Below are 20095 nucleotides of genomic sequence, written 5' to 3' on the forward strand. Positions count from 1 at the left end.
TGGAGTGAGACACGAATTAGTGGGGCTGGGTTCAAGGATAGGCTCACTGATGAGATGGCGTTTGCGCAGGAACGTTCCAGCTGGAAGAGCAAGTGCAAAGGCCCTGAGGCAGAGTTTCAGGGCACGTTTGGGGAACATCGGAATAGAACGATAGGTGTGCCAGTGAGCAGGGGGGCTAGCGGGACAGCTCAGGAGACCGTCTGGGTCACGGTGAGACTACGTTCTTTATGCACAAGTGAGGCGGGAAGCCAGCACGGAGGTAGCATAGTCAAATTGTTCTTCTGCAGTTTTGAGTTTTAAATGTTCTTATTTTGAAATGATTATAAGTTCACGGGAAGTTGCAGAAGGAGAACAGAACAGCCAAATCCGGAGCCCCTGACGACACCCCGTGCTGGTGAGAACGTGGAGGAGCAGAAAGTCTCGTTCGTTGCTGGAGGGGACGTGGTGCGGCCACCCCGGGAGACAGCGTGGCGGTTCCCACAAAACCCCACACGTGACCCAGCGCCTTCGCGGCTCGGCATTAACCCCAAGGAATAGACAAATCGGGTCCACGCGAGAACCTGCGCATGACCGTCTGCAGCAGCTTTAGTCGTAATCGCCAAAACTTGGAGCAGCCAAGATGCCCTTCCGTGGGTGATGGATAAACTCTGGTCCATCCAGACAACGGAATATCATTCGGCATCAGCGGGAAATGAGCGAAAGAAGCCAGTCTGAAAGGCTACCTGTTATGTGGTCCCGACCACGTGACATTCTGGGAAAGGCGAAACCGTGGAAACATACAAAGGTCAGTGGTGGCCGGGGTGGGAGTAAAAACACTCCATGGGGTCGTGACGGTGGGTTAGCATTTGTCTAGCCTCCTAGAACGTGTGATACCACCGGGAGCGAACCCCGGGGTAAACTGTGGATTTGGGGTGGTGACAGTGTGTCCGTGTGGGCTCGTCCTCGGTAAAAGTGTAGTCAGTCCTGCTGGCGAGTGTTTTGATGACGCGGAGGCTGCGTGTATGTGGAGGCAGACGCATGTGGGGAATCTCTGTTTTCCTCTCAATTTTGTTGTGAACCTAAAATTTCTAAAAAAAAACTCAAAAAAAGTAGTTTTAGGAGAGATCTGATATCCGCTCCTGTCAGTTTCTGTCAATGGTAACGTCTTAGGTGATGACCGGAAAGTTCCGGAACCATCAGTGCCACGTGTCTTATCCCATACGCAGATCCACGGAGCCACCACCACGGAGATCTCCCCGCCGGAGCCCCTTGTACCACTGCCTCCCTCCACCGTCCCTAACCCCTGGCAACCACTTACCTGTCATTTTGAGGATGGTCTGTAAAGGGAATCATGCAGTTTACCGAGATCGGCCTTTCTCACTCAGTGTAACGCCCTAGAGACTCCCGAGGTTGCCGTGTGTCTTCATAGTCCGTTCCGTGTGATTGCCATGTGGCAAGGGCCCCGTGGCACGTGTGTACCACGTGTACTGAGTCACACGCCGAGGGACACTGGGCTGTTTCCCAGGTCGGGCTTTTTCAAACAGAACTGCTGTGAACATTCCTGTTTGGGTTGGATTGTCTTCCAGATATGATCTGGCTGCCGTGTGGCTGGATGCGGGGGTAGGAGCCACGGCAGGGGTCCGGGCAGAGGTGGCCGTGGCTTCAGCAGGTGGAGGGACGGGCTCGGGGTGGATCCGAGGCAGGAGAGGAAGAAGGGAGGAGTCGAGGACAGTTTCACGACGTTGTAGGACTGGGTGCAAAGTTTCCCGTTTTCTCGTGGGCCCGCCTGTGGGAAGGAGAGTTTTCGGGTAGGGGCCATGGGGGCAGACCCAGGGCGCTGTGTTGGCCGTGTTGCGTCTGGGGTCCCTACAAGCTACCCACTGAGATGTGGTCCTGACGGCCGTGCCCGGGGCAGTCAGGCCGGAGAGGCCCCTGCGGGGTTCACACACGCTAGGATGGCCGTGTGCAGATGTGGCCATCAGGGCGTGTGTGGATGGAAAAGCAGGTCTGATCCTGCGGACCTCCAACGTGCAGGGGCTGAGAGGGTCAGAGCAGAGAAGTGCCTTTTTTGTTCACACCAAATCCCTGACAGGTTCCAGGATTAGTTCCAGATTCCGTATCTGCTTGTTGAAAAGACGGGAGAAAAATCTTTTATAAGTAGAGCTTCAAAATAGATTACTTGTCCTCTCTTCCCCCGGAAATATACTTCATAGAGTGAAATGGGAAATTGATTTAAAAATACACATCCTGGACACAGTTATGTGGTTCAGACCACTGATCCCATTTTCTGACGATAGACCTTCTCAGGACCTGGTTTCACCCTGTTCCCAGACTCTCCAGACGGCACTCCGGGAGGTCGGAAGGTGGGTGTTCCCATGGTGCCCTGATCTCTGCCGAACATTCCAGCCTCGCTCACCAGCCGCGGGTCCAGCCATCTTTCAGGAGACAGACTCTGCCCAGCACCGGAATGTAGGACGTCCTGTGGTCAGTCCCAAATCAATACCATCCCAGACGCACGGGAGCGGGGGAGTGCGTGAGACGTTCCCTAATGTGTCAGCACTCCTTTCGAGAGCTGATTTTTCTTCCTGCACTTAAGCCCAAGGAAAGAAAGGAAAAGCCATGGTTTTAGAAGAAACAAAGTGTGGAAAACCCAAGGTAATTAACTAAAAATCTATAAGAACTAATAATAATAAGCGGGCTATTAAAAATATATACAAAACCAATATTTTCTTACAAAGCAAGGAGAGCTGTTTCGAAAACGTAATGGTAAAGATTCCCAATTACCATAACGACAAAAATTTTACCTATTTTACTGCCAGAGGAAAAAGTTTTTTAAAATGTGCAGGAACTTTATGAAGAAAATAATTTTATCAACAGCCAAAAAGAAGGTTCCAAAACGCGGTCCCATTTGGGGCTCAAAGTGCACACACACACACATTTTTGCAAAGATGAAAATCCAGAGAGAATATCCTCAAGACAGCACCGTGTTTCTCGATGGCAGATCACGTGTCATTTAGAGAGCTTGTGTTGTGTTTTCCTCATCTACATCTTCTATTTTTATTAATTAATTAATTAATTAATTAAATTTAATTTATTTTTTAAATATAACTTATTGTCACATTAGCTAACATACAGTGTATACAGTGTGCTCTTGGCTTTGGGAGTAGATTCCCATGATTCATCGCTTACATGCAACACCCAGTGCTCATCCCGACAGGTGCCCTCCTCAGTGCCCATCTCCTATTTTCCCATTTACCCTGCCCTTCCCATCAACCCTCAGTTTGTTCTCTGTATTTAAGAGTCTCTTATGGTTTGCCTCCCTCTCTGTTTGAAACTATTTCTTCCCCTTCCCTTCCCCCCATGGTCTTCTGTTAAGTTTCTCAGGATCCACATACGAGTGAAAACATATGATGTCTGTCTTTCTCTGCCTGACATATCTCACTTAGCATAATACCCTCCAGTTCCATCCACATTGCTACAAACGGCAGGATTTCATTCTTTCTCGTTGCCGAATAGTATTCCGTTGTATACATAAATCACCTCTTCTTTATCTATTCATCCATCGATGGACATGTAGGCTCTTTCTATACTTTGGCTACTGTTGAAAGGGCTGCAAACGTTGGGGGGCATGTGCCCCTTCGAGTCAGCACTCCTGTATCCCTTGGATAAATACCTAGTAGTGCAATTGCTGGGTCATAGTGTAGTTCTATTTTTAATTTTTTGAGGAACCTCCACACTGTTCCAGAGCAGCTACACCAGTTTGCATTCCCACCAACAGTGGAAGAGGGTTCCGTTTCTCTGCACCCTTGCCAACATCTGTTGTTTCCTGAGTTGTTAATTTTGGCCACTCTGACTGGTGTGAGGTGGTATCTCAGTGTGGTTTTGATTTGTATTTCCCTGATGATGAGTAATGTTGAGCATTTTTTCATGTGTCGGTTGGCCATCTGGATGTCTTCTTTGGAGAAGTGTCTGTTCATGTCTTTTGCCCATTTCTTTGCCGGATTACTTGTTTTTCGGGTGTTGAGTTTTGCTTTTATAAAGTGAACACATTATTGCGTAACAGGATAAAATCTAGAAGAGGAAGAAGTAAAATCACTACCTTAAGCAAAGCCCAATGAGGCCACTGCCTCACTTTCATCCGCTCCCAGATCCGCACATTGTCACCTGCTTCTTCTCGTGGTGCAGCTGCCGACCTCTCTGGGAGAAGGAGTGACCCGGCTTTCCCACGGATCCTCGCCTGGAGGATTAGGAATCTCATTTGGAAGCTTGTGTTCGGTACCGCAGACGGTGGGCCGGCCCCTCCATTTCCCCTGCTCAAGCCTGAAGCCACCGTGAAGAACCCAACCTTGGGAGAGGAATCCCCATGACAGCTGGGATGTGTTTTCCAGAATTTCAGGGGTTGGGGCTCTTGGCCTCTCAGACGGTAGGAATGTGTGAAACTGTTCGTTTGCCTGATACAAAGGCCCCAGTGTTGCCATTCATTTCTGTCCAGAAAATGAAAGTTACGATTTGGTTGTTCTTGGTCAGAGAAGGGTGGGAGAGGGAAGCAGGGAGAGAGAGGGAGAGAAAAATAGCCAGAAGACCCTTTCCCCTTGACCAGCAGCCTCCTCAAGTGCGGTGACGCCAGCCAGTCAGACCCTAGGGAAGATTTCTGCACAGAGGGTAGGCCCGGGACATTCCCGTTCCCCGCCACATAAGACCTGGGCATGAGGCTCAGACCACGTGGCCCCCCGTGGACACTCTGACAGCCAGTTGCCGGCCCTCAGCTGTGGCTAAGAGCAAGCCGGCTGGCCTCTTGGCCTCTTACTCCTGGCTTCACGTTCCCTGTAAATGCACTCCAGCGACAAGAAGAGAAAGACACACTCAAGGGAAGGCACAGGAAGGGAAGGGGGTCTCCTTGCAGGAAGCCCCAGACCCTCTCACCGCCCACTACAGGGGCAGGACGGGAGCAGGGAAAGGAGACTGCACACAGCACCGTCCCTGTGGAGGCCAGAGCTCTGCTCCCTGGCTTTACTTTGGTTCATTCTGATCTTTCTGTGGGAAGGACTTACTTACGTCGGGGTGGAGAGGCCACGGCACACATTTCGTAACCTCCGTCCACGAGTCACTTTCTTACTCGAACAGCCAAGGCTGCGATGGGCCAGGACGGGGACCAGGATGGTATTGCTTCCTTCGCGCCCCCCGCCCCGGGCCTCGTACCTCCCTGTTACCAGCGATGCAGGCAGTCAGCCTCTGCCAGTCGCCCATTGCCGAGCACCCCAGGGTCCTCTGAGACGAGCTGGAATTTATATCAACTAAGTAAACAATGTACGTTGAGACCAGGAAGTCAGCCGTGATATACCTGCTGGGATTATTCAACTTCTCCGTGAAGACACAGCTCGCCGGTGTGCGGACAGCTGCCTGTGGGTGCCTATGGGCTAATCCCTAAATCGGGAGGTGGTGGGCTGGCCACACCGGGGTCTTAGGAGGGTCACCTGCAGCCCAGGACCCAGGTGGTACGTTGGTGAGGTGGCTGGCCTGGCTGGGGACGTGGGTTCTATGCAAGAGAATGCCACACCAGCTCACCCGTGTGGCTCAAGCCAGAAGGAGGGTTTTCAGGGTCCCAGAAAACCCGTTTGCCATCAGGGGCCGGACTCCAGTCCTGGGGGTACCAGAGGCTCAAACCAGATGCCCCCCACCACCGGCCACCGTTCTTTGACCTGGCTTGACCACGCCAGCGTCCCGCACTGGGAGGCTAGCACACTCCGATCCTCGCCACGGGGACGGCCAGGTTTGATGTCACGAGAGGAGATGCCAGCCATCCCCCCCCTTGGTTTGGGCTCAGGGTCTGGGGTGGGGTCCCGGCAGGTGTGTGTCATCAAGAAGATCAGCTTCAGGGAGCTGGCCTTGACCCTCACCTGCCTGGCTCATCGCCCCTTCTCTGAGCCCATCTTTAACCTTTTCCGACTGGGGTTTTTGGGGAGGTATCTGCTGCCCACGTCACAGCTGTGTTTATATGGATTAACTAGCTGAATGTTTGAGAAAATGCAATAGACTTTTTATATATATTTTCTAATGTTTATTTAGTTTTGAGAGACCGAGCATGAGCGGGGAAGGGGCAGAGAGAGAGGGAGACACAGAATCCAAAGCAGGTTCCAGGCTCCAAGCTGTCAGCACAGAGCTCGACGTGGGGCTCAAACTCACGGTCTGCGAGATTGTGACCTGAGCCCAAGTCAGACGCTTAACTGACTGGGCCACCCAGGTGCCCCTGACTGTTATTTTTAATTGAAGTATAGTGACACACAATGTTATATTAGTTTTGGGTGTGCAACACAGTGATTCAACAATCCCACACGACACGAAATGCTCCCCAAACCACTTGTCACCATACAGTGTTACTATAATGTTGACCCTATTCCCTGTGCTGTATTTTTCACCCCCGCGACTTATTTATTCTATGACTGGACGGTTACGCCTCTTCATCCCCTTCGCGTATTTTGCCCATCCCCCCACCCCCTCCCCTCTGGCAGGGGAGCCTTGTTTGCTCGTTTGTTTTACAGATTCCACATATGAGTGGAATCATACGGTATTTGTCTTTCTCGGACTTATTTCACTTAGTGTTACACTCTCGAGATGCATCCACATCGTTGCAAATGGCAAGACCTCATTCCTCTTTATGGCCGAGTAGTATTCTAGTGCGTGTATATAGCTTAACTTCTTTGTCTGTTCGTCAGTTGATGGACACGTGGGTGCTTCCACGTCTTGGCTGCTGTAAACAACGCTGCTGGAAACAGAGGGGTGCTTTTCTCTTTTTGAGTTAATATTTTTGTGTTCTTCACGTAAACACTCAGAAATGGAATGACTACGTCATAGGGTAGTTCTATTTTTTAATTTTTCAGGACCCTCTGCACTGATTTCCGCAGCGGCTGCTCTGATTTGCATCCAGGAGGGCCTTTTCTTCCTGCCTTGTGCGGACAGCACAGCGTCCCTGCATTTACTAGGGGTGTAATGGGGGGGACACGAGAGCGATGCCCCTGACCTTATATGTCAGAGCTACTGCCCTGGACACCCCGTGAGACACTCGGACAAATTGGATTCTGCCCGGGAGGAGAGACCAGGTAGAGGAGGAAGCTCAGAAATTCACAGGACTGTTGGGCTGGGGCTGGGCGCTGGGTGGGCTCCACACGGAACAGGGGACGGGACCTGAGCCATGTTAACCATGTGTTAGAGCGCCGGGTTTGCATGGGTACCCTTGATCACGCTGTCGGAGGAAGCAGGGCTGTTTAGGTTGGTAAACGGCAGCTTCTGGGGTCACCTAGTTTCTGTCTTTAACTACCAACGGGATGTTGCCGAAGCACAAGAAAGAGACCAGTTCTGTGTAGACTCAAGGGCAAAAGAAAAGGGGAAATAATACCTACCACTGTGGGTATTTGACGCTCCGGGTTCTGTAATGAGGGCTCACTGCTCACACTCGCGGCCGTGTACTGTGGCCTGACGCTGCACCCTGGATATCCTTCCACGGCATGCAATCCGAGCGTCGCACCCACAGGGTTCTACGTGGGTTCCGGGTGTCCTGCGACACGGGTGTCCGCAGGAGGCAGCACCCTCAGCTCTGTGCACCTGACCCGTGTGCCGTGTGATGATGTCACTTCCTGTGCGTGCCGTGAGGTGGGAGACTGAGGGAGCGCTGGGTGAGCCGGTGTCCCGGGTCACACGAATTCGTGCGTACTATCCCCCATGATACACGCAGCTGATGTTTTTATCCAGTTCTGCATCAGGCTCCACCTCCGCCGCCCGCCAGCGGTGTGGATCGGGGAGACCCAGGTCTGCCCTGCCCGAGCTCCTTCATCTATAACAGGAGGACACCGAGTTTTGTCTCTTGTAATTCTGTGAGAATGAGTTGAGGTAACTCCGCTGAAAGCATCTCATTTTAAATTGTAAACCGGATAGCGTTCGATGTTATGATCTACACGTACTTTGCCCCCCTCGCTATTGAGCTGCTGATCCCGAGTTATCTCAACTGAAAGCCTTAGAAGGAACATGAGATTTCAGAACGAGCCAGGTTATCACATAAATATGGCAAACTCAATCACAAGCGTTAACCACTTGCGTCACGTAATTAGTAAAAGATCTCATTATCTGAAGATAACTGTAGGAATTAACAAAATTCCGTTTGGGGTCAGTGAGAAGGAGAACAAAAGTTTGCTGACGTCATGAACTCTGGCTTAGTTTACATGATTCATATTTATATTTATAGTTTTTACACGATTTCTAATTCCTGGAGAGCAAACGGGATACAGCAAACCCCTCAACTTGTCAGAATTGGTGAACGCATTGAATATAACGGCGATGGGAGGTTTTGGGGGGACTTTACCGAACTATTTAAAGTTAACACAGAAAATTGATTTATGTGTGTGAATAGTGGTGGACATTTAAAAAAGAGGGAGAATGTGTGTGTCACATAATCTACTATCTCAGAGTTACAGGCTGAAAACCGTGTGGCCGGGTGCCGACTGGTCAACGAAACCATCCGGATTTGGGGGCAGGTGCACAGGACAGCTCATGGGGCAGGCTGCACTGGTCAGAAACACGTTTGATCAGATCACTGATCACAGATCACATGGCTGGATTTTGTGTCTCATACCTGCCATAGCTCAGCATAAATTCCAGGTGGATTTGAATGCAAAAAAAAAAAAAAAAAAAAGAAAGAAAGAAAGAAAGAAAGAAAGAAAGAAAGAAAGAAAACCCCAGCAAACCCATAAAATCACTAGAAAGGAATACAGTTATCATTTATGTAACTTTTATTTTAGGAAGGGCTTTCTAACCATAAAAAGGTGGAATTCTAAGAGAAAAGACTGATCGAGCCAACTCCTAAGTTTTGCACCTTTTGTAAGTCAAATGCCAAAAACGACAAGCAGCACACCAGGAAAAGCTGCCTGCCCACAGCGTCACGAAGAAATGGCCGATACCTTCGTACATAAGGAATGTTTACAATCTGCTTTTTAAAGACTTCGAAGTGAAAGCTGTCAGCAAAAGTCAGAAGCAGGTCATTCACAAAATACAGAAGAAATACCTGGATGTGATTCAGCCCTCCTGAGGGTTAAGATCGTACCAAAGCACTGAGGTGTTTGCAGCTGGGCGGTAGGAACCGTACTTGAGAAAGCAGGTCTCCGTTCTCCGCAGTTTTAACGTGAAACAAAGGCGCATCCTCCTGTTCCGCACCCCGACCCCCGTCCTCTCGTCTGTGCCTTCCGGAAGCCTGGTCACTGAGATCCCCAAAGCTGAGCACCCAGTGGCAGCCACATGGCTTGTAGGAGCAGAGCCCTCGGCTGGCTTCCGTCACCTGATGCTCCGAGGTGATGATTAATATCCCGTCGGCCGTGTGACTGAGCACGGAGCCCCGGGGCCCCCCGCATTTGGCAGTCCAGCACCCCTTTGTGCATTTCATGGGCTGACCTTTTCTCTTTCTTCCTTCCTCCCTCCCTCCCTCCCTCTCTCTCTCTCTCTCTCTCTCTCCTTCTTTCCATGCATTTTTCCCCTTTCGCTAATCTCCAAGTGACTGTGTTTGCATCCGCAGGATGGTAACGCCCGGGCTGGGTGCAGACAGTAATGGTGGCTAGGTCAGTTTTCAGGAAGCACGGAACCAGCCTTGACCCCGATTTATGTGTTCCCTCAGACAAACTGGCTCTTGAACATTTGTACAAAGGAGAGGCGGGGGGTGGATCTGTATTGCAGAATCGTTCGGCGGTGACCCCAGGCAGGGGTCCTCGTCAGGTGCCTGGAAGTCTGCCTGGGACAGATGTCATCTGCCCCGGGGGGAGAGAGGCCAGGCACAGCGTTCCCATGGGACTAGAGGCTCCTGAACTCTGCAGCCAGAATGCCGCCTCCCAAAGTGTCTACCGCGTTCCAGCATCCGGTGTCTAAACTCAGGCCGCGTGGCACTCGCTCATGGGCTCCGCGTCGTGGGGGTAGCGGAGGGAGGGCCTGCCCCTCTGCGTTTCTCCACGGATGAGCGCAGTGCAGGGGCCTGCGTGCCTCATCACCCTGGCTCGTGTGTTTCCCCGATAAAACCTGTGCTTTGTGCTCATTCCGAGAGACCGGGTGGCGCGTGGCCGCACCTCTCTCCACAGGAGGGGGGCCGCCCCTCAGCAGGTGTGATTCTCTGCAGAACAGGCCACGCACCTCGATATTCACAATGGACCCAATGCACGGTGATTGGTGTGGGGACCACGCTTGGGAAAGGCCCTGAGTGGCTCTTGGTCCTGGAGAAGGAAATAGGGACGGTCTTCGCGGACATTAATGATATTTAGCGGTGGTCAAATGACATTATCGCTTTCATTTCTGTGTTTGTCACAAAGAAGACAGAAATAAAATCTGCCGGGTTGCCAAGTTCCTCCACAAATAATTGGGTCCAGCCTCCTGGCTTGAATCCCCAGGTCCAGGCGGCTGAGAGGGGGTGTCAATAATACAGTATGTCCCAGGGGAAAGGACCCCTCGTTGGTCCTCAACTTTCCAGGGCTGTCCCGGTTTCTGCAGTTGTTTACCTTGTCCCGAATCATACGCCCAGATACCAAACATTCAAAGATAAACAAAAATACACAGGGCCGGACCCGACTTTCACCTGTTACCCGGGAGTGGCGGAGTGGCATCAGCTTTTGGAATCCGTCAGCGACCGTGACGGATCTGGGTCAGTGCTGCTGATGGGGACAGTGACGGGCAGAAACGTGGCACGGGAGGGTCCTGGTGTGAATGGCGGCAGCCACGAAGAGGGCTCTAGCAGACGCGCGCTGTTGGAGTGGGGCTGGGGGCAGGCTCGCTGTCGCCACCCCCCCCCCCCCCCCCCGGCTCCTGGTTCCTGGAGCTGTCCTTCCCTCCAGGTGGGGGACGTGGGTGGAGGCCTGGAGGCGTCTTCCACGAAACAGGTCTTGGCCGGCACCTGGCAAAGTCCAGGGTCACACCAGCACAACAGGGCCAGGCAGCCGTCACCTGGGAGGGAGGGACACAGAGTTAGTGAAACGGAGGTGATTTCGGCTCAGATGGAAAGGACAGGGTGACGACAGGCAACGTAGTGAGAGGGAGGACCATGCCGGCGAGGCACGACCAGCTTTGTGTAAGTGACCCCGGTGGCGGGGAGATAGCACAGCAGGAGTGTGGCGGCTGTGTGCCTCTCTGGCAGCAGGCTTGAAGCTGGATGGCGGGGACGTGGCCGGGACGTGGCGGGGACGTGGCGGGGATGTGGCAGGGATGTGGCTGGGACATGGCAGGGACGTGGCGGGGACGTGGTGGCGACATGGCGGGGATGTGGCTGGGACATAGCAGGGACGTGATGGGGATGTGGTGGGGACGTGGCCAGGACACGGCAGGGACGTGGTGGGGATGTGGCAGGGACACGGCGGGGATGTGGCAGGGACGTGGCCGGGACGTGGCAGGGATGTGGCCGGGACGTGGCAGGAACACAGCGGGGACGTGGCAGGGACGTGGCCGGGACGTGGCAGGGACACGGCGGGGACGTGGCAGCCATGTCCCTCTCTGGCAGGCACTTTCTTGGAATCAGCTGGGCTGGGCCAGCACTCATTGCGGGGGGGTCCATCACTCACTGGCCACGGCCGTCTCAGCAAGACGGTGCCGGGAAGAACCAATGACAGCGTTTGGGCTTGTGGGGGGTGACTCGGCGTGGTGGGGGCTAAGGAAGAGGGGCTTTGGGCTAGATGCCGCCGGGAAGCAGGGTCCCTCAGTGGTCCGGCGTGTTAATGAATCTAATCTGGGAGGAGAGCGGAGTGAGGCCACAGCTTGGTAAAGGAGCAGCCGTGGCTGGTGGCTGGTGGCTCGTGTCAGCCCGAGTGGGGGAGGGCTGGTCATTCTGTGGTTTGAGGGGCGCTCAGGTTGGGTCGGCGTCCACGCCCGATGCCGCGCGTTCTTGCCGTGGTCCTGCTCCGCGGGCCGGGTGAGCGGCCCGGTCTGAGGTGGGTGTCCCGTGAGGTGGTTTGTTCCGGGACATTCCGCTGTCCTGACCCTTCCTCCCTGCGTGTGACGTCACGTCCAGCAGGTGGCAGCAGCAGCTTGCGGCCACGCAGGGCCAGGCTCCCGGACCCCCCACGCGCCTCCCAGGGCGCACAGACTCCCGAGTCCTGCAAACTGGTGCGGCAGCCTCACTGTTCGGGGGGGACCCCGCTTCCCACCCACACGGACTCAGCCTGCTCTCCCTTTGCCCCTTCGTCCCTTCCCACACCCTGAAATCCCTGAGCGGCGTCTGTCTTCTCGGTGGACACCGACTAAGTCCCTGCAACCAGGCCCGCTGCACCACGTCACACGCCTGCTTTCCTGCCCCCGAAGTGGCGGAGCGCAGTACTTTGGCACCGAGGCCGTGCATCTGGAGGCACCCGTGGGCGCCCTCCTGAGCTGGTGCAGCCGCGCGGCTCCCGTGGCTCTGCACCCGAGACACCCAGTCGTCACAGGCGTGAGCTTGCGTGCTCGGCCTGGCGTGGACACGCGTCGGCTCCGGTCCTTCCGGCCTGTCCTCTGTCCCCTGACCGTGCGCGCGGGCCCCGCGCTGACCAGAGCTCGGTCCCTGGGCCCGCCTTCCCAGCCGGTGTCCCCAGAGGGGACCGACGGACCATCGATGGTTAGGTGCTAGTCGAACTGAACCGACATCCCCTGGACGCTCTCAAACCTGCCTCACGTTTTACTTTAAACCAGTGGAGACCGGTCTTTTAATTTGCCGCGTAGACCCTACTTCTGCACACACACAGGTGCCTGTTCTTAGAGGGATTAACCAGGACGCGTGTTTGCGCATTCCGCTCCCTGAGCAGGGACAGGAGGTGGGGTGACGTGTGCAAATGCCCCTTACACCCCAAATTAGGAGACTCCGGAGGGGCCATAAAAAACGCCGTCTGTTGGTGGTCGGGGCCTGGTGGCTTTCTGGGTCACACTGAGAAGTAGAAGAGATGCCTGTGGCCCCGGGGGCCCCGGGGGGAGCGGAGTGATGGTGAACGGGGCTTACTGGCCCCAGGAAAGGGGGCGGCAGGTGGGGGTGGGAATTTGTGAAGTACAGGCTATGCCGAACTGAATGCAGTACTCTCCCGGCTCCTTCCGGGAGCTTCCCCCCCACCCCCACCCCAGAGCTTTCCAGGACCCTCCAGGCCCCCCGCACTCCTGTCCCTTCCCGCCCCCACCCCTGACTCTGGGATTTGATCTTCCGTGCCGAGCTGGGTGACTCCGGTTCAGCAGGGTCCTTCAGAAGCTCCATTCTTCTCACCGTCCTGCTGGCACCAGGATGAGGGCCAGCCTTTTCAAGCAAAATGCCAGGGTATGTCTGCAAAATGAGTTTTCTCCTGGTTCCTCTGGTCCGTTTTAAAGGAGCAGACGCTCTTTCTTGGTTTCCTTCTATGGGACCGCAGGGCCCAGCTCTGGCCGGCCCCTCGATGGCTGGACGAGCGAGGGGAGGTGACGGAGAGCGAGGCGGGTGCTGCCCACGACGTGCACCTGCAAACAGGCGTGTGCCAGGCGTCCTGTTGCTACACGAGGAGTGTGTGTTTTGTCAGCACCACTAATCATGCACACGAGACTCGTCGTGGGCTGTTTTCTCTTTCATTCTTAGATTCTCCTGGTGAAGGATGGAAAGGGTTTACCGGTCTGGGAGTTTTGTCAAGAACCTTCCATCAAGGCATCTTAAATCTCTTTGGTTTCCCTCTTGGGCTATTTTCTTTGGCCGCTCGATTGTCCCCAACTGCAAGAGGTTATAGATAGGGTTTAATGCGAGCAAGCCCATCTTCCGGTGAGTTCCCCACGCCTCCCCGTGGTACTTAATCATCTGTCCCTCTCACTGCTGCAAATGAACACAAGATTAAGTGCCATGCGAGGACAGACTCGGCTGTCAGCTCTGAGGCTGAGCTGTGTTTCACTGGAGCGGTTTGAGGCCTTTCCTGCCTGAGGCCGGGATGTGTCGTGCAGCTGGAAAATGCCTGAAGGCTAGGTGGCCCCGGAGAAGCATTCCTGCACAGAGGACTGAGTAAGACCGAGATGGAAAGCGATGATATGGTTCTGTCTCCAGCCGCTTTCCGCCAGGGTCACCCGCCTGATTAACAAGGATCCGGGGGCTTCGGGATAATCTTGGAATAAGTATGGCTAATTTTGAGGACGTCCTTGTGGAGGCTCATCTGCAAATGGACCAGAGTGAGGAGGTGGGTCAGACCAACCGCGCCTCCTTTGTCAGATTGCCTCCCAGATACCGAGCCCAAGAAACAGGCTCCAGGGAGGCTCCAAGCAGACCGGTGCCCCCGCTCCTGGGGACACCACCTCCTCCAAGCCCCGCCTTCTCCCTGCCTTGGTCGCTGAGCGGGACAGCCAGGCAGACACATGATCTCCTGTCCACCAGCCGTCACAGCAGAGCCAGCCCTGAACTGCCAGTCCTCTGTCCCCACGATGCTGGACCCACCCGCGGCTTTTCCTGACCTTCGGAATTCCACGGTGGCGCGAAAGCGTCTCATCCCCAAAACATTAGGGGCTGTTAGGAGCTTAGCGGCTGCCAGTTAGGCTGACATCCTCTGGCCTTTCAATCCTTGTCCCGTGAGAGGCACTTCCGGGTCCTCTGGACCTTGCAGAGGGAAGAAGACAAACCATCTGTCCCACTCTCCCCAGGCCAGCAAGTTGCACACCTCCCCACCTCTGTTCCGTCCCCTCCTACCCGGATAACAGCAACCATTCCCCGTGCCTTCACACCTCTCTTCTGGGTTGATCCCGGGGCCTCTGGTCAAGCTGTTTGAGAAAGGGGGTGGTGGGTGGGGCCAAAGCCACCGCCATCAGGAGAACTTAGGGGACGTGCTTTTATGTGGTACCAGCAGCCATTCTGAGAAGGAAGGTGGTTGGTGGCTGGCTGTCAGACCCCCCCCCGCCCCGAGCCCCACATCGACGGCAAAGGGTAAACTATGGTGGCCCTTGGGTTGGGGATATCTAACCCAGCTAGGTGCCTCCTACCATAAATCCTGTGCTTACCCCTTCCAAGTAAGGGGACCTACGATCCTAAAACTTTATTTACTTAATAAAAGGCTGTCTTACATTAAATGCAAATACAGCACCCTGTAATTTCTATAGACCAGGCTACGGAGATCAGGACCCTGTATATGATCACTTTTGGGGTTCTTGTGTAACAAATCAGAATAGCAGAGACAGAAGCCTTTTATCTTTTTATTTATTTTTTTAACCTGAAAGAGAGAGAACAGAGGGACCTGAGCCGAAATCAAGATTCGGGTGCTCAACCGACTGAACCCCCCCCCCCCCCCCAGGTGCCTCAGAAGCCTTTTGGAGGTAGATCTTATGGTCATTTTGCTTATTATATTTCAGGAAGTTGTGCGATGTCGAGATTTTGTAAAACTCAGCCTCGGGGTGATGTGATGTGCGCAGTTCCCCCCCCCCCCCGCCCCCTTTCTCACTCGGGTTTGGTCCCATCACTGCCCATGTTGGAGTAGGGTCACCAAGGGACTCTGTCGGGGCTGCGGGGCCGTGGCAGAGCGTGGCACCCGGAGCAGAGGTGACCCGGCACGGGCCCATCAAAAGCAGCCCGCCCGCCAAGCCTGTCCTTACGGCCACCTGCCAGCCACGCGTGAACTGCTTTCAGTGGCTCTCCTGAGAAGTGGAAGTGGGGTGGGGGCTGTGAGTCCAGACACCAGTGGGTCTGCGTGAGCCGCGGAGCCTGGTTGGCTACCGGCTTTGTCGCACCGGGAGCTGGCGAGATCCAGGACCCGGGGTGACAGCCGTCAGGACAAAGCACAGAATGTCCAGGTGAACGAGGCAGCTCTTTTCTTTACAGTTTTGAGTTGGGCCGTTTGCTTGCTCCCACGGCCCGTTTCCTGGGGAGGGGGCGCTGTCTTATTTATTCAAAATGGTGGACTCCAAATGGACGGAAGAATGCATGAGTGAGAGACCTCTCACCATGAGACTCCTAGAAGAGAACAGAGGGTAAAAGCCCTTTGACTTTGGTCTTGGCGGTGATTTTTTGGGGTATGACACCCAACCCACAGGCAACCCAGGCGAGAATAAACGAGTAGGATCGTATCAAGTTAAACAGGCCCGCACAGCCATGGAAACCTGGAGACAGCGAAAAGGCAGCCTACCGAGTGGGAGAGAAAGTTTGTCTGATCTCACGTGGAGTCTAACACAGTCAAACTCCTTGAACCAGGGCTAGAGCGGTGGTTGTCGGGGCGGGGGTGGGGGAAAACGGGGAGATGTTAGCCAAGGGGCACAGACTTCCAGGGATGAGAAGAATAAGTTCTAGGGATGTAAGGTACGGGATGGGGATTACGGGTGGTGATACTGGGTGATATACTTGAAATTTGCTGAGAGAGGAGCTGTTGAATATTCTCACCGCACACACGGATGGCAGCTACGTGAGGGGAGGAATGTATTACTTGGCTTGATTGTGATGATCACTTCACAATATGTACATACATCAAATCGTCATGTTCTACACCTTTAAATCTTGTTGTACATATATACAATTTTTGTCTTGATAAATCTGCAAAAAATTAAGAAGATAAAACACAATAGCAAACTCTAGACATCGTGTGTGTGAGAGAGAGTGAGAGACAGAGAGAGGAAGAGAGACAGGAGAGAGAGAGGGAGAGAGAGAGAAGAAGGGGGGGGGAGAGAGAGAGAGGGAGGGCTGTTCCTGAGTGCAGTGCTGTCTGTCTCCCCTGTGCGGTACAAAGCCTCTGATGCAGATTCAGGCAAGTCTAGAGTCGTCGATAAACGCATGTGCAGTGAATAATGTGAAGATATCCCAGCTCCAGATGTAGATCCCCACTTGCTAACTCGTGCTTTCCTAACCTTTTGTGTATCTACTGAGGACACAGAGTTTTCAAGTATTGAACCATTGTAAGGACGCTGTAGGGGAGACTCTGGTGGGAGGGCCAGGCAAGCCAGCATCCTTTACAAGCGGCGAGTGAACAAACTCTTTTCCCCCTGAGGATATTCCATATCATCCCTTTAACTCCTTGAATCCATTTTGCTAGTTCCCTTCCAGGGCACAGTTTTAGCCTAATACGATACATTTTCATGTTCATCGTCACTCCAGCCAAATTGTCTATACCGTCTAAGATTATGAATATAATGGGAATTGAATTAAAAAAATTTTTTTTAGTGTTTGTTCTTGAGACAGAGAGAGACAGAGCATGAGCAGGGGAGGGGTGGAGAGAGAGGGAGACACAGAATCCGAAGCAGCCCCAGGCTCCGGGCCGTCAGCACAGAGCCCGATGCGGGGTGGGGCTTGAACTCACGAACCGTGAGATCATGACCTGAGCCGAAGTCGGATGCTCAACTGACTGAGCCACCCAGGCGCCCCGGGAATTGAATTTTTAAGTAATTTCCCTTGACCATAGGCTCTAAGTGCTAAAAGTCTCTTGCGGACCGAGTTACCAATGTAATTCATTATTAACACACATTTAAAAAGAACAACATAGAGATGTATTACGAGGATGACAAATAAAGATTACGTGTTGTGTGATTTATTATGAGTACGATCAATAATGATTACATGTTGTATTGTTTAAGATGACGGCCGCTTAAACAAACCCCCGATTCCCGTCCCGAACGACTGAGGTTTGTCTTGTGCCCACTGCCTTGTCTCAGGTGAGCAGCTGTCTGCCCAGTGACTCGGGGACTCGGGCTTCTGTCCGTTCCATGGCTTCTCTCCTGGAGGGGCTATCCCATCCTAGCAGAACCCACTGGGAAGATCGAGAGGAGGGCGTAGGGCCCTCCTCCGCAGCCGTGGCCTGGAAGTGACAGGCACCATGACCGCTCACTTTCTGTGGGCAACCGCTCTGGGCCACCGATGAGCAGCCCTTCTCGGGGAGGGACAGCTCCGTGCCGTGGGAGGGGGCACGTGGGGCACTCCTTTTGGCAGGCAGACATCCACACAAAGCAGCACACGTACAAAGTACAAAACACAAAGTTTGTTGAAAACACATCTTCTAACGCGATGGATGGCTGTTGAAAAATGACATCATAACCCACTGATGAATTTTACGTGTTGCTGAAACGTGACATGATTTAGTACCTATTCTGTCTCCGTTTTCCGTTCCTCCAGATGCAAATGCTGACAAAGCGTGTTCTCGGAGGTACGTGGGTGGGGAAGGAGACCACCCCGCAGAGCGTCTCTTGATTCTGGCAACTCCCTCCGAGTTCCGACAAATCGGCGCCCGTGCTGACGTATCAACCTTTCCGGTTCAGTTCCTACCAGGCTGACGACCTCGTTAGGCCCGCCTGCAGGGCTGCGGGAGTCAAATTCACTGCACCGCCTTTTCTGCAAGTGCATGCCACCCACTGATGACAGTTATTCCTTATTTAACCTTGTGGAAATATAACCAAAAACCCGGTGCAGTTCGTATTCAGTGACCGTTCTCGGTACACGCTGTCTGCACTTACAGCCCCTTGTTTAATCAGGAATGGCTGGGAAATTTCAGTGCTAACTTCTTTTTTTTAAACTTCATTTATTTATTTTGAGAGAGAGAGAGAGAGCGCATAGGTAGAGGAGGCGCAGAGAGAGAGGGAGAGAGAATCTCAAGGAGGCTCCACATTCAGCACAGAGCCCAGTGCAGGGCTCGATCCCACGACCCCTGGGATCATGACCTGAGCCGAAATCAAGAGTCTGACGCTCAGCCGACTGAGCCTCCCAGGCACCCCATCGATGTCGGTTTCAGCATAACTTTGTCTATGCAATATTGTGTTAAGTGTTTTTGTCGCTTTGCCTGCTTTACGAACATTTTTATCTTGGGTGAAACCTTGGTACTGCACATTTAACTTGCCAAGTGGTTGCAGAACATCTGCCCTATGACCCAATTAGCAAAGCCAGTCCTTGCTGGCAGACCAGGCAGTCACGTCAGGCTTTCTTTCTTTCTTTAATAAAATTAGAAAGAGCCAGTGTTATTTTCCATGTGTTTTTAAAAATTTTTTTAATGCTTACCTATTTTTGAGAGAGACAGAGCACAAGCAGGGGAGGGCAGAAAAAGGAGACACAGAATCCGAAGCAGGCTCCAGGCTCCGAGCCGTCGGCACAGAGCCCGACGTGGGGCTTGAACTCACAACCCGTGAGATCATGACCTGAGCCGAAGTCGGACGCTTAACTGACTGAGCCACCCAGGTGACCCTAAATAATATTATTTTAAAATGAACCATTAAGAAGTAACTCAGAGCACATCTCATGGGATATGTTACTAAAATCCGTCAATGGCACAGGGACATATATCTGATATAATTACTGCTCTTTAGTGAAGTGTACCTCAAATACTGTGATTTCTGAAGCTGTGTACATGAAGCATGGTCTTTGGGAAGTGGGTATATACTTGTGCATTGCACACGGGCGTCTATCTTTTTGAGGTAATTAAATAGGAATCACGTATGAGAATCAGAAGTAATTAATTGCGTTGGATCCCATAATCAAATTTTTCCTGTGTACTTAATTAAAGTGTGGAAATGCATCAGTCTGACAACTAACACATCCTTGTTTGTTGTCAAAAGGAGATAGTAGAATATTAAACATTTTATGAAATGGAGTAAGAGGATGTCGGACTCTAATTGGAGTAAATATTTCTTGAGATGATGTATTAAAACAGGCTTTAACTACCTTGTTGAAGGAGGTACCCCAAATCTGAAAGATGGCCAATGGCTCTTGTCGGTGTCTGCGGAAGGCCCCCCGGGAGCTCGGAAAGCGTCCCAGCCACGCAGGCAGGAACCCGTGGCGCTGGGCCCAGAGGTCCCCGGGCCACGAACGTCGTGGAAAAGAACGGCTTACCTTGGAGGTTGGGAGGGGACCTGCCCTCTGTTCTCGGGGGGCTCTCGGTCAGGAGGGACGTCTGATTGAACATCAGCGGGGCATGGAAGCCGGCCGACGAGTGGGGCCCCCATTGCGCTCCCCTCAGAAGGTGGCCCGCGGGCCCTGCAGACAGAGGCCGCCTCCTCAGACAGGATGGTCAGCTGTCCCTGCTCTGTACCTGTGGGTTTTCACCGTGCACAGCAACGTGCGATGGTAAGATTCAGAGGCGCAGGAGTGCCTCGCTTTGTGCCCAGTTATGGAAGGCGGGAAAGGAGGTCATTCTGACCTGGTCTCAGGTAGCTCTCCATGGATTTCCTACCTCGAGAAATGGAC

At 53.2% G+C, this 20095-nt stretch overlaps 1 protein-coding gene across 2 annotated transcripts in view; it reads left to right on the top strand.

Annotated features, from left to right (window-relative positions):
- TMED3 (transmembrane p24 trafficking protein 3) overlaps window positions 1-20095 on the top strand; it is a 96026-nt gene that overhangs the window by 15766 nt on the left and 60165 nt on the right. The window contains exon 3 of one of the 2 annotated variants that reach the window (XM_027068283.2): window positions 2311-2702. The exons of the other annotated variant lie outside the window; for it this stretch is intronic. Coding sequence (XP_026924084.1) covers window positions 2311-2574 — 264 coding nt within the window. The 3' untranslated portion in view covers window positions 2575-2702. Of the gene's footprint in view, window positions 1-2310; window positions 2703-20095 lie in introns of those variants that run through there. 2 annotated transcript variants of the gene reach the window in all.

The sequence above is a fragment of the Acinonyx jubatus genome, chromosome B3 (genome assembly GCF_027475565.1).
Source record: "Acinonyx jubatus isolate Ajub_Pintada_27869175 chromosome B3, VMU_Ajub_asm_v1.0, whole genome shotgun sequence".
NCBI lineage: Eukaryota > Metazoa > Chordata > Mammalia > Carnivora > Felidae > Acinonyx > Acinonyx jubatus.